This window comes from Mytilus galloprovincialis, chromosome 6 (assembly GCF_965363235.1).
Source record: "Mytilus galloprovincialis chromosome 6, xbMytGall1.hap1.1, whole genome shotgun sequence".
Classification (NCBI taxonomy): domain Eukaryota; kingdom Metazoa; phylum Mollusca; class Bivalvia; order Mytilida; family Mytilidae; genus Mytilus; species Mytilus galloprovincialis.
The window spans coordinates 6,322,431-6,337,449 of record NC_134843.1 but is presented as its reverse complement, the minus strand read 5'-3'; the positions used below and the strand labels follow the sequence as shown (position 1 = coordinate 6,337,449).

Here is a 15,019-nt window from a genome sequence, read left to right as displayed (position 1 = left end):
CAAGCCATCATGCGATTGTGTCAGGGGGCCTCAGATAAGGAGGGGGGAATGTTGGCCTCCAATGCCAAACCTAAAAGTAAAAAGAGGAGGCGGTGGACAAAATTCGTTGGCATCAACATAACCACCAAGCCATATATGACCGCAGTGCCCGAAAGGAAGTCAAAAGTGTAAGCCCGGAGACCAGAGGCAGGGGTGGGGACCACTATACTGTATGTTCCACCTCAGGCCCAGTCTCCAATAATGCTTCTCCCAAAATTCACCCTAAAGAACATCCCCCTAAAGATGTCCAATTTCATGCCTTCAAAGGGGAGGTAAGCGGAACCCTTGGCAATATCATGTCTGAAATACAAAAGCTATCTTTTGCCGTCCGCAATACTGCTAGGCCCCCATCCAGAAGTCCCTCCCCTCGGTCCGGTAATGGTGGTTGTTTCCATTGTGGGGAGAAAGGTCACTTTAAAAGGGAATGCCCAAAGATTCAAAGATCTAATTCTCCCAGACCTGGGGGTAAGAAAGTAACCTTCCAGGACAACAAGGGTCCGTTAAACTCCAACGGGTCGACTCAAGAGGTCTGAGTCTGGCCCTAAACCACGGAGTATAAAGAACCTCGTGATAAGCCAGAAACCACCTTACTTGAATAGGGAGGGTACCATCAGTCAAATAGAAATGATACCGGGGGGGGGGATTAGCCATTTCAGAGGAAGTAATTTTCCCACCTGTGCAGGATCGCCAAGAGGAACAGTCCCACCCCAAAGAACTAGGGGTCACTAAATCATTATCTCCCGTCCCACCAGACCCAACGTCCACAAAAGATATAGACTTAGCTCGAAAAGAAAAACCAATACAAGGGCCTGAGAGGGAACCCATCAGTCTCACTGCCCTGGACATGTCTGAATCGGGGTCACAAGACGAAGGGTCTGGGGAGGAAGGGGAACAAACACTGTGCGATAGCTCAAACAGTGATGAGGAGGGGGACTTGGTGACGGAAGGGGAAAGAGAAATGATAACCATAAGTCAGTTAACGGGGGGGACTATGTATCGGGTGCCTGTGGTAGTCCAGGGTCAAAGGGTCGATGCTGTTGTGGACACAGCAGCTCGGGTTACCCTGATATCAGAGGAAACGTACAAGAGTTTAAAGGAGCCACCTCCTATCCTTAAAGAGGTGGTGATGAACACTGCAGGGAAGGGCCTACAAATGAATGGTTTTGTTGCTGGGCCTTTTTATATTAAGTTGGGGAAACAAGAATTCACATGGGACATATATGTAGCACCAATTGAGGATCAGATGCTATTGGGGATAGACTTCTTAAGGAAGCAGGGCATCTCACTTGACCTACATAGGAATCAATTGTCCAATCACGGAGAGGTCATCCAAATGTCATGGGGTCAGGCCAGTTCATTGCCCCAAACAACTGAGGTACGGGCGGGAAAAAATCACACAGTCCCGGCAAATTCAGTTCAAAGAGTAATAGGGGTGTTGGCCAAACCCATGGGCCGAGAATACATCATTGAGGCAAAGGCTGAGGGAAGTCTGCTCATACCCAGAACCTTACATGATGTTGGTCAAAATCCGGTGTTTTGTCTGATCAACCTCACTGGCAGTCCTCTGGTTATCTCAAAGGGGGACTTACTAGCCCAAGCTCAGGAAGTCGACGTGGGGGAGCCCTGGGCCCTAAAGTGTGCAAGATGGGGGTTGCTGGAGATGTTCATGAAAAGTCGTTGCCCCAACACTTACAAGAGATGTTCACTAGGTCCTGTGATGATTTGTCCGAAGGGGAGGAGGAGACCTTGTGTTCCCTGTTACAGGAATTTCAGGATGTCTTTCTAGCAGTGACTTGGACCTGGGCCATTTCACGGCCTTGGAACATGGCATTGACACCGGGAATCACCCCCTATTAAACAGCGAATGCGGCGTACACCCTTAGGTTTTGCCCAAGAAGAGGAGGCCCATTTGGAAAAAATGTTACAGTCGGGTAATTCAGTCATCCGTATCTGAGTGGGCTTCTGCCCCAGTCCTCATACGGAAGAGGGATGGTAGCGTTAGGTGGTGTGTGGACTATAGAAGGGTCAATGGAGCCTGTTCCCGCCAAATATTTGCACTCCCCTTAGTAGAAGAGTGCTTAGACACCCTAGCAGGAAATGTGTGGTACTCCAAGTTGGATGCCAATTCGGCATTGTCTTGTCCAGTGTCTGGCTGTGAAGCTCGGGGACCAGGCCTGGAAGGGCACATTCTAGCGGAACATGTGGCCAAGGTGTTCCGGGACCTGGGTGTTTCAGATGCAGGGTTAGCCCGAGTGCGCCTCACTTTGTTGAGCACACTCTTCCGGGCCCTAGGGGGTGCTGCTGTGGGCAACCCCATCCACTGGGTTATAAGCCAACTGGAGACTGTGGGGCTGACTCCAGAGGACCTGAGCGCTGAGTGCGGAGCCATGGCAGCAGTGTGCCAATTGGCACAGTGGGAGGTTCCGCCAACCTTCACGATGTCGCCAATCAACTCACCTGCAGTGCTCATGCACTGGAGGGCGCAGGTGGAGTTAATGGCTCTTTTACAGGGTCATCAGCGCCGGGCCTTTCTGGGGGAAGTCAACATAAGCTCCAGTGAGCCTTCCCAGGCGAGCTCCGCTAGTGAGCAGGGGATTCCTCCAACCAAGGCAGGAGGTTTCTGCAGGCTGGGGGCTCCGGTTTGCACACAGGGGGCTCCCAGGCCCTTGGGACAGGTTGGGGTGTTCAGTTCCACGGGGCACTCCCCAAGGCCCGTTCCCTCCCTCATGTCCCACCCTACCCGGCCTGTACCTTCCCTCATGTCCCTTCCGTGTGCCCGTCCAAGCCGGTCACTTCCGGGTCTAGGGTCACGAGGTTCATCCTTGTCTGTGGGGGCACAGGGATCAGGGCACTAGGGGAATTCCTCAGGGAGTAGGGGAGTGGAGTCCCAATTGTGCAGGGACCTTCCAGAGGCTTTTGACAGTCATATGCATCGTTCCCTGAGCAAGATGGGGCTGCCTTCTCGGACATCCTTGGGTGATTTTCTTAGGGTGCGGTTGAACCCTGCCCCTGTGGACCCAGTCAAGCTGGCTGGAGGGGTTGCAGTTTTCTGTGACCCGAAAACTTGGCCCCGTGTACCGTTGAAGCTGGAACCGGGATGGGTCGGGGCGGTGGGAATCCATCCCAAGAGTGCCGGGCAGTTTGAGGATGCCGCTCAGCACCGGTTCCACCAACTGGTGACTCACCCGTGTGTGTCCGCCCTTGGAGAGGTGGGAGTGGATTTTACAGTGTAGAAAAAGCTGCACGTCCGTCAGATCTCTACTTTGAGAGGGGCACTCCAGTCGTGTCGCTTCTACCAGCCTGTGGTCCTGCACATTCGGGGCGACCGACTGGACCGGGTTCACGCCCGAGCTCATCATGAAGTCTTGGAAGTTATGAAGGGCGTTGCGGTCAATCCTTTACAGCTAATCCATCTTCACTGCTTCCAGGGGGGATGGCTCAAGTGATAGAGTGGCAACACTCTTACCGCAATGCCTACTTTGGGTTTGGGATGGGCGTCCATTCCTTTAACTCCGAGCAGAAGGACGCCTTGAGGTCGGTGCCTCCGTTTAGGATCCTTTTGGAGAGCGATGCCCCTTACTTTCCCTCGCCAAATGCACGGCATGGCCCCCCTCATTACCTGTATGAGGTGGCAAAGTTGGTGGGAACAGTGAGGGCAACCTGTCCAAGGGAGATTTTACGGGTGGCCCACCTCAATGGTGGCCGTCTGTACGGAGTTAACCCGTAGGCGGGCAGCTCTAGTTGTAAATAGTTGACATCAGGGCCAGTTGGCCATTAATAAATGAATTTACAGCCCGTTGGCTTCCAAATTATTTTAGTTGTAGCCAGTTGTCTTCTAGTTAATAAAATTAACGGCCCGTTGGCCAAGATGAAATAATGTTTATATGTATAATCCTGGGGTGTGTGTCTTAGGGATCCCAGGGGTGTCGGAGATAGGGGGTACCACCTGTTGTTCAATTTCCAAGGGGCTGGGATGCTGGGCGGGTCCATTGTATTTCTAATTTAAGGGTCCCATACTTATATCCCACCAGAATAGAGTCTTTTGTTTTTTATCCGGGGGTTACTCCTTTTATATAACGTCGGGGCGAGTGTAGTACCTCGGGGTCGTCGGTGGTGCTCCACTGACGGAGGAGTCAGATCCGGAAGACGTAAGAGCCTCGTTCCGGATCTGTCAGTCGAAAACCTAGAGCCAAACCAGTAAGCAGAAACGCTGACTTTGGACGACTAACTATACCGTAGGATAGCTAATTCTTGCAACAGATCGCCACGTGGTAAGTTTTGAGAAAGCTTACATTATAAACAAATTGAAAAAATATTTAAAAAATTTGAATTAGGAATTAAATGAATATGTAAAATAACAAAAATACTGAACTCCGAGAGAAATTCAATACGGAAAGTCCCTAATCAAAAATGATAAAACACATCAAATGACTGTCATATTCCTGACTATGAATTGCATTTAGAATATGTCATGTAATGCATTCATTTGATACTATTCTCCATTTCTTACCTTTCAAAGCATGTAACCAACATCCGGTCAACATATGTTCTATTCTTGTATAACTTTCAAACTTTATTTCATCCTGTTCCTACAAAATAAAAAAAAGCTTTTAAAAGTGTTAAGTAAATTACATCTAGTTTCTCAGAATTGTGACTTTATAAAAAGCATTACCTTCCGAAGAGCATTCATTATCACTTTAAATGTTTTGAAGTTTGGTATTGTTATGTTTTAGGCTTTTCTTAGTTAAATTGTTTGTTTGACACTTGCGTTATGTGCTACTTTAAAGTCTTCTTTATAATGCATTGATCTGGAGACTTTGACTTCTGATATTCCGTTAGTCACCTTAATGGGTATTTTTCTAATTAACTTTTATGAATACTTAGTTTCATATTAAAAGGTAAAAGAATTTTAAACATTTACACCGAAAGCAGATTTATCTGGCTGATAAATGAACACCCAGGCGAAGACAAACGGTTTTGAAGTTTTACCAAGTCATTTTAAATGAAATAAAAACCATTGTGTAGACATGTTCGTCGTCCTAATACATCCAAATTATTGTTATTATACCAAAACCATGACAGCAGTAGGTCTATACTATTCAGCGTGTTCATCAAACTGACAATACTCTGTTGGTATATCCACTTTAAAGTTATATCTGGAGGCCATGGTAAATTATAGGTACCTTGATTACAGAGTGAAATCTGAATACTGTTCTAGGATCACCGTTATCGTCTACTAAACAAACATCTAAGTTGTTATCAAGAGATAAATATTTCCTGTTTGTCATATGACGAAGTCGAATCTGTTGTTCCCATTTTATCACATCACCTACAAATTTAGATATAAGATACTTTTTTAGGCAACATTTTAATTTCTAATGATTTGAAATAAAGCGTGGTTTTTTTTTTGGGGGGGGATAATTTGTTTTTATTTCACCAAAAGAAGTTGACTTTATTAAGATCTTATAATCTTGCACATGTCGGTTCATAATTTTTTTTGTTTTCTTAAATGTAAGGGTAAATTCACATACAATAGAAATATGTCCAATTATTTTTAATCAAAATAATTTTTTATCAATGTTATGTTATAAACTGCTGAAACAAAAAATCGAATAATGAAACAAAAGAATAGAGATATTATAACAGCAGAGAATAAGATATGACATTTCTCCATCAAACAGTTATATCTGTAAGGTAGACAAAATGATCTGTTTCATTTTTAACATGTTTAACCGTACCATTGAGAATACTAGATTCCGCTTCTATCTGCCAGTAGGTGATTCCAGATGATGTAGGTGATATCGTCTTCGGATTATAAGGATCAAAGGCACGAATACGGAAATGAACTACAAAATATACTCGAATATAAAAAAAAAGAAGATGTGGTAAGATTGCTAATGAGAGACCTCACCACAAGATACCATAATAACACAAAAATTAACAACTATAGGTCACTGTACGGCCTTCACCAGTGAGCAAAGCCCATACCGCATAGTCAGCTGTAAAAGGCCCCGAAATGATAATGTAAAACAATTCAAACTATAAAACTAACGAAACATATCATTCTGAAAATTATCAATCAAAATTTCTATATGATCCATTGATACTATTATTTTAATCTCTTATTTATACAGTTTTAAAGTGTTATCGTAGGCAACAAATATAATTGTAAAACAAATTGTCAAACCTATGCTTACTACATGTACCTATATGTAAAGCAATTGAAAAGAACTATTTATTCATGATTCAGACGCTTAACGTGATACAGATGGATGTATTATGAATTTAACGTTGAAATTTAACACACATGATGTATATGAAGAAATATTTTATTATTGTATTCCTTACGATATATTCTATCGCACATAAATTCATAGAAATAACGTTAATAGATTTGTTTTGTCATTTGTTTATTTGATGGAAATGTTTATTAAACTGCATATATGTGAGGAAAACATTCAGTGAACAAAATGGTATGTGTGCTCTCTGTCATTCGTGTTAGTTTTGAGAATCTGGCTATAATAAAATGTGTTAGTAAATAAAGGATTACGTTAACATCACATGTTTACATTCAATCATTGTTTAGGTGTTAAACTTTATATATACTCAACAACATTATACCCCTCTAACGGTATCCCCATCCTTGGAAAATTTTCTTCGTTCTTGAGTATATATATTACATGACTCTATGTTTATGTGATGGCAATTAAATAAGTAATGCATTTCGAATCTGATTATCAAAAAGTCCTATTTAGCATTAATATAACTTACCTTTAGAAGACACTATAAAAATCGGAATATATGTTGTATTTGAGAAGTAAGTATGTACATATATTTAATGTACTGATAGTTTTAGAAGATATTTAAACAGTTACATCAGCAGTTATAATTGTATACTAATAGTTTTTCAGCATATTCAAAATAAGGTTTAAGCCTGTGTGCTATTCTATACAACAAAACAATTGTGGTGTTATAATTGTTATATTACAAAAGTTTGTTTACTTGTTGGGTATGCGAAGCAATATCATCATTTACGAGATAATCAAACCTTGTATTAAAAATGGGTAGCCTTTTTCTGTGAAACATTTCATCATATCTTTTTATAAACTAAAACAATCGACTATCTTGTATCATGATTGAGCTTTTCATTTGTTTTGTTTATTTCTATGATATGTTTTACCATTTTCTGTTACTTCTTGGTCGAACAATCCTTGAGCTATCACATAGGCTTCTAATTCTTTATGGAACAATCGTATGACAGATCCACCCTGCATAAACCAAATTATCTATTATTTATATGTAGCGCTTACCGAACTTGTAGATTTCCCCATTAGATAGTTTATCCAACATATCGAAATTTAAACATTTGAATATGTGATAAAGATAAAAATAATGTGTTGTAATAATAGTGTACTTTCACAAAATTATCAATGTTGAATATATTTCTGTTAATTACTCACTTACTTTAAATCTTTATTAGCACATACTTACAACTTCTCGTCCAATCAAATTGCTTGAATTTGCCTTCTAATTTTCATAGTACATACTTTTTCCGTGTACTAAGTAACTACGCATGAATGACAACAAGGGTAAGATTTCATTGTATTGTAATGAAGATATTAGAACAAAAATTGCTACTGGCTATTTTGAAATAAATGATGTGTTCCAAATTTAACTAAATAGTTTGTAATTAGTTTTCAAAAAGACTTTTAACATCCTACTAATCAATCTTTTGATCTAAATTTTGTTTTGACAATTAAAAAAGTTTCTTTTATTTAAATAAAGAGTAATAATAATGGTGCTTTATACCTTGATTAAAGTACAACTCAATCTAAAATTTGTAATCCTTTATCTTCCATGCAATTACTTTGTACACAAAAAAAGTCAACCATGAATCTTTTGAAGGGAAATTATTAATAAAGCAATTTGATATATTTAGTCATAAATTGGTCGATAATTGGTTGCCTAATGTCCAGTGACAAATATTTCATGCATATAAACTATCCACTAGACTACCTATGGGTACATACCAGGGGCAGATCCAGCCATTTTTAAAAGGTGTTTCAATCAAAGATGTGGGAGGGGGATCCAACTGTTTGTATTAAGATAAGTTTTAGGTTTTATGTGAAATTAAAAAAATGTTTTCAAGAACGTAAAGCTATCACTGCAATTTAAGAATTGTCTGCTCTTGGTCAATTCATTTTGTTATCTTACCATGTAAATAAGTACATGTATAGTAAAACAACGCTTCGTTCATATCAATAAACATACTTACACCAGCAGCTACCTTCTTTACATTCTAAAGTCAAGGGCCTTTGAAATCCCATTTTTACATTGATATTATAGTGGGTAGATTTACAAAACTACGTAAATGAGCTACATCCAGTCAGCCAAAACATATCAATGGACTAATTACAGGATTCCTCAAGTTGTAAATATGTGCTAAATTGGATATTGTATAGAAAGGTATATACTATGAAAATAAGAGCTTGGCTCGCTCTTATTTTCATAGTATATACCTTTCTATACAATAACCGAGACATAGTTGATGCGATTGTTAATAGTGAACTCAACAAGTTTGTAATGTAGTCCAAATACTTTTTACCTTTTTTAACGTATTGAAATCGGAAATATGATAAATCTTAATTGATTGACTACGATTAGGTTTCCTAATTTCATGGGAATCAAGAAGGCTAAAAGTGTGTAAAAGTAAAATCACAAAAATACTGAACTTCGAGGAAAATTCAAACGGTAGGTCCCTAAAGTGTAACATTGTTAGCTGGATTGAAATTAATCATTTATAATGTCTTGCCTCCGAAGCGATTTTATATATTTACTTTCATCACAAATCCTCAAACATTAACATTTGAAATTCAGGGATGTATAAATACGTGACAACTTTAGGAGCTGTAAGGCCAATAGGAACATAAAAAAACAGCCAATTTTTTCTTAGATCAACTATGCCCGACGGAGTTGTAACCCTGGTTGCTAATACGCTTTCAATTTGTATGGAAAATTCATAAAGAAACATTGCAGCATAATCCGACCGGGGGACTGGGAAATACTGTAAATCTAAAACGACATGAAAAAACTGTTGTGTTGCCATTTGGACCTTTTTAAAGAATCGGTTATGGCCACATTCCCTTCAATTATTACAGTCTTTATTGTAGCTACTAAACATTATGAATACTTCATACGGATTGGTCAACTCAAACTATGATAAATGGGAACTGACAATATGTCTGAAGATGGACGACGACAGTGCCTACGGTGACTACATAACCATATCATAACTATACAGTAATAATGCAAAATATTTTACCCTAAAAAATTGGAACTGATCTGGATAATCACGGAAGCTGCCGACCAATGTAAAACTTGAACGTTCCACTCCTAAGTTTAACTCAGATCTATAAATTGAAATAGAAAAAAACAGTTGTTTGGTGCGTGAATCTATCAATCAACTCTGTAATTGCTTAAGTATCTTTTTGTCTCTGTTATTGACATTGGCATTATAAAAATGTTGACATCCATCTATGCCAATACAGAATTGACAATCATAGCAATCTGCATTTTATAGTTCCAATATTAAATATACCTCTAGCGATTCGTAATTAAAACAATATAAGAGATTGTTGTATATATATAAATGCTTAAAAGGGTAATGAAATCCACATGATGTTTACAGTAGTAAAACACTTTATGTTTGCAATACTAATAAATATATAATTTACTTTGTTTCTTTATCTCTATATGTATTTGTTTGTTTTTTTGTTTGTTATTTAGAAGCTTCTTTGATGTTTTTTCTTTAATGAACGTTTGGTGCAAGTTTCTTTTTTTTAATCAAATATGATCTTCCAATTACATTTTAAAAAATCAACCTATCGTCGCTGAAATTGTAGACTTACGCATTTGTAAAATGATCTATTTGGTAAGGTTCGCTAGCATGAAGGAAATGCCCAGGAGACTTGATGCTCTCAAGCATGACCTGATCATACAACTGTACCTGTAAATAGAAAATAACTATTCAAACAAAATTCTGTATGAGCCTTTTTTGTTGCACTTCAGTGTTTCTGTTGTTCCTTTGTTTTCTTCTAATAGTTGATGTGTTTTCCTCCGTTGTTGGTTTGTTACCTGGATTTGTTTTCTCTCAATTAATTTATGCCTTTTGAACATCGGTATACAATGTACTACCTTTGCCTTTATGTCTCAGTGACATTTTAGTTATTTGTGTGCTTTTTTGGTAATATTACTGCTGATTCTATATGCAGTTGTAGTACCCATACTTTCATCTGACATTGCGATGTTTTCAGTTTTGATCTCCAGTTAATTTGCTTTAACGCTATCGTGCATTTAACGTCATACTACTTTAAGATAGAAATAATTCTGATATGTGTAATGTATGAAACACAATAACTTGTGTGAAAGCCATGAACGACATTTCTGTGTACATACAGTTAAAATGTCATAGAATTTATTAATGAAGAGCGCGTCTTACGTTAGAAAGTTAACCACTGTACAATCATAAGTTGTTTAAGCTTGTTTAGCTTGTGTAAGATGTATTGCATACACAATCGTGGAGGAAAGATGTACCAAAAACCACACAGATATCAATAGAAAAAAAGATCGACTAGAATACTTACGAATTCTCCTTCTGATTTCACTTTGTATCGAGGTAATATCTTAAACTGTGCATTTTTAGCATTACATTCAAGTAGTGAAATCTAAAATAAAATAGTAATTCATATAATTCCAGTCATCTTGTTTTACTCGATGCAAAGTTCATATGAAGACGCGTGATACCAAAGGTACATTCAAATTCAAATAAGAAAACTTAGAAAAGAAATCGACAACACCATGTCTAAAAACGAAAAAAAAAATATAAACAGACAAACAATAGTCCATAAACACAACATAGAAAACTAACGGCTGAACAACACAAATCCCTTCCAAAAACTGTTGGTGATTTAACGTGCCACGCTGGAGGGTAAGTAGATCTGCTCAACATGCAGCACCCGTCGTATTCTCATGTTAGTATAAACCCGTTAATCGTTGTTAATAAGTCTGATTAGGTACGTTACATTTGAAGAAAAGGGAAAGGGATTGTAGTAATCACATTTGGAACATTTTTGCTATCATATATGAAACGGATTTAACATAACGGTCAACCAACTCGTGATGGCGGCCGTAAATGTACTAGAACAATTTACGTTTAGTGTCTTCGAATCAATAGAGCAAAAAATAATCGCGACAAAAAATCTCTTAGTCTGTGGACCTTTTCATAGATAAGGGCTTGTCATTTAAAAAAGTACGACAATCACGACATCATTCCTCATAAGGAAGTAACAATTGTTAGCTTTAAAATCCCAAAGGTTACGTTTTATTGATTGATCAATTTACCTTCAAATAAAAAAAAAAAGATTTATAATTTGGTCAATAAATTATTTTCTAATTGCGTATCAGTTAGATATGGTTTGTCGTCTCTTTGTAATCACAGTTATTTTTATTACCGATATGAATGTTTATTGGGACAGTTTACAAATTAGTATGATTTGGTTATTAAATGGTGTTATAAAAAGCTTAATACGTTATCTGAAACAAATATTGGAATGGCAATACTCAAGTCTTTGTGTTTTGTTTCTTTTTTTATTTTTTACTTCGTCTTCTAGATGACAAACTTATAAAGAGTTCGAACTTAGAACAAGCAACATTTCAATTCGTATAAAAAAAACTATTGTACAATCTAAGATCAGATATGTAATGAATGTATTAGTGATGAATATCAGTACTTATATGTTTGCAATAAACCAACCAGTGTATTAATGAACTGAGAAAGTAATGCATTCCGAAATGTTATATAGCATAACCATCTGTACTTAAACTGCACACGATTCTGTCATAATGTCACTGCTAGTTGTTACGTAACTAATCTTTATTGATGACGGACTGTCTACACGCATATAGACAGATACGTTATAACATGGGTTATCTCCAGATAGTATACGCTTTTACATGTTCCTGACTGTTACATGTAATCTCCAATATTATACTTTATACAATTTCCTGACTATTATGTCATTAATTGAGTTTTCTTTGTAATTTGTCCAGATGTTACACATGTTTTGTGTCTGGGTATAAATAAAACATTGGATTTGATCGAAGTGAATACGAATTACTTGTATTAATGTGCATACCCTCATATTATTTCTATCTTTCTGGCTAGTTTGTGTTGTACTGGAGTGGATATACTTCCCTGAGAAAACATGACGAAGCTGAAATACAAACATTTACGTTATTCCAATATAATAAACTGAGCATTGTTTTAAGAATACTTATGTGCATATAGATTTATAGTGAAGTTTCTGTCCTTCATGTATATACATTAATAGTGAAGTATACATTTATAGTAAAGTTTCTGTCCTTCATGTATATACATTTATAGTGAAGTTTCTGTCCTTCATGTATATACATTTATAGTGAAGTTTCTGTCCTTCATGTATATACATTTATAATTAAGTTTCTGTCCTACATGTATATACATTTATAGTGAGGTATACATTCATAGTGAAGTTTCTGTCCTTCATGTATATACATTTATAGTGAAGTTTCTGTCCTTCATGTATATACATTTATAATGAAGTTTCTGTCCTTCATGTATATACATTTATAGTGAAGTTTCTGTCCTTCATATATATACATTTATAGTGAAGTTTCTGTCCTTCGTGTATATACATTTATAATGAAGTTTCTGTCCTTCATATATATACATTTATAGTGAAGTTTCTGTCCTACATGTATATACATTTATAGTGAAGTTTCTGTCCTTCATGTATTTATAGTTAAGTTTCTGTCCTTCATGTATTTATAGTGAAGTTTCTGTCCTTCATGTATTTATAGTGAAGCTTCTGTCCTTCGTGTATTTATAGTGAAGTTTCTGTCCTTCATGTATTTACATTTATAATGAAGTTTCTGTCCTTCATGTATTTCATAGTGAAGTTTCTGTCCTTCATGTATTTTATAGTGAGATTCATGTCCTTCATGTATTTATAGTGAAGTTTCTGTCCTTCGTGTATTTATAGTGAAGTTTTTGTTCTTCATGTATTTATAGTAAAGTTTCTGTTCTTCATGTATTTATAGTGAAGTTTCTGTCCTTCATGTATTTTTTGTCTTTTCTAGGGTGATCAAGATATTGGTACTTTTTATAGACTTTAGTTTTCAAATTTGTATGTTTGCCGCTGATTGTCACGTTGGTGTGTTGGTTTGTTTTTTTGTCGTCTAGTGTAATCACGTGTATCCCATACACCCTTCATCTCTATAATTTATTAAACTGGTTGGAAAAATTATCTATCAAAGGTGACTACAATTTCTTCTACCGGTGTAATATATTCATTAAATATTTTATTATTTACTTGTCATATGTCGATGCTGTCATGGGCAGTGACGTGAGTGAATGGAGAATTCTTTAGTAATTGGTCAAGAAGAATGCTTTATACTTTCAGTAAATACCTGAATAATCTCCCCGTAACGAACTTTTTTCCCAAACTGTCGCTTCTGTTCTGCTTCATTGTCTTTGTTTTCCGCTTCCGCTGACGCCTATAAAACCCACATATAATTTATTTAAGAAGAGGCAAACACATATACGTGCAGAAAGGGGTGTAGGTTTCATGCTTAATAAAGTTGTATCGGGCAAACTCGAAAAGTGTAAAGTTTAACTATTAGCTAAAGGGACTGTCACATATGAATGTTAACTTAGAGGAATTACTAGCTGTTTAAGATAGAGAAAATATGGTAAACATGTTCATGAACAAATTGTCTGATGCTATGAATTTACATATACCTAAGAAACTTATCTCAAATGAGTAATTTAAACAACCTCTTAGAGCTGACGTAAACTATCAATAAGGACAAAACATAAAAGTATGTGGAATATATAGAAATGACATAGATAACGAAAGCCTCAGTTGTACAATAATGCTCGAAATAAATCAAAAGCATCAATTTCTTTAGAAAGGGAAAATCGGGAGAAGTGTATCGAAAAGTCTGCGAAAACAATTTGCAAAAACGATTGGGCATACGTTAATGCCAACTGGAAACCTAGGATTGGCGTATCAGAACTTCATGTAAAAAGGATTGTCAAAACTTTGCTGCAAATACAGATACAGAAAAGGCTGAGGTCTTGACTGAATTTTTCAGTAGCGTTTTAACTGTAGAAGACGATAACGGTGATACATAAATTGAAAATATTTATTGTGTTGAAGAATCTAGTAAAAAAAACTTTAAAACCAAAGAAACCAACAAATCACGAAAACACTCTGGTATATCCGAGATATCAAAACAATTGAAAACGTCCGACGTAGGCAACAAAACAAGTTACCCAACCACAGATATTTATTGTACGAAGAACGATTGAAAATTCCTACTTTAACATTGCGAAGGCTAAGAGCTGACATGATAGAAACATACCATTTACAACATGATTACTTAGCATTTGACTCATTAGTAACATAAGGTTTATTTACTTTGTAAAAACAGTCTTCACTTAAGGAAATACTACCGAGAAGTGGAAGTGTGTAATAGCCTACAAGACATCGTAGTGATCACAAAGAACGTAAAGACTTTTGAAAACCATCTAGACAAGCATTTGAAAGACAAAAAATGCACATGTGACACCAGAAATAGCACAAGTGTAATTAGTGATGATGTAACAGAGCCAAATATAGAGGAACAAACTGACGTCCTGCGTGCGTTTAGAAACACTTTGGTAGACTTAGGTAAGATACATTACAAATTGGCGTTTAATAATTTGTAAGGTGATAACCTGTTTGTTATCTTGAGGCTAGTAAAACATAAGTTATTATGTGTTTTTGATTGTTATACTCTAAATATTTTATTTGACAAATATGTGAGTGCAGAAATGTCTAATACATGTATCTTTAAACAAAAATATTGAACAATTGTTCTTCATGAAAATATTACTGTT

The 15,019-nt window shown here is 36.9% G+C and overlaps 1 protein-coding gene across 2 annotated transcripts in view; it reads right to left on the bottom strand.

Moving 5' to 3' along the window:
* Positions 1-15,019, bottom strand: part of LOC143078804 (inositol 1,4,5-trisphosphate-gated calcium channel ITPR2-like) — a 115,646-nt gene that overhangs the window by 74,009 nt on the left and 26,618 nt on the right. For both annotated transcript variants that reach the window (XM_076253785.1, XM_076253786.1), the window contains exons 6-14: positions 13,546-13,632; positions 12,234-12,311; positions 10,683-10,763; positions 9,948-10,045; positions 9,362-9,449; positions 7,220-7,307; positions 5,778-5,885; positions 5,223-5,368; positions 4,550-4,628 (exon numbers count right to left, since the gene is read on the bottom strand). In XM_076253785.1, the coding sequence (XP_076109900.1) occupies positions 4,550-4,628; positions 5,223-5,368; positions 5,778-5,885; positions 7,220-7,307; positions 9,362-9,449; positions 9,948-10,045; positions 10,683-10,763; positions 12,234-12,311; positions 13,546-13,632 (853 nt within the window). The remainder of the gene's footprint in view (positions 1-4,549; positions 4,629-5,222; positions 5,369-5,777; positions 5,886-7,219; positions 7,308-9,361; positions 9,450-9,947; positions 10,046-10,682; positions 10,764-12,233; positions 12,312-13,545; positions 13,633-15,019) is intronic.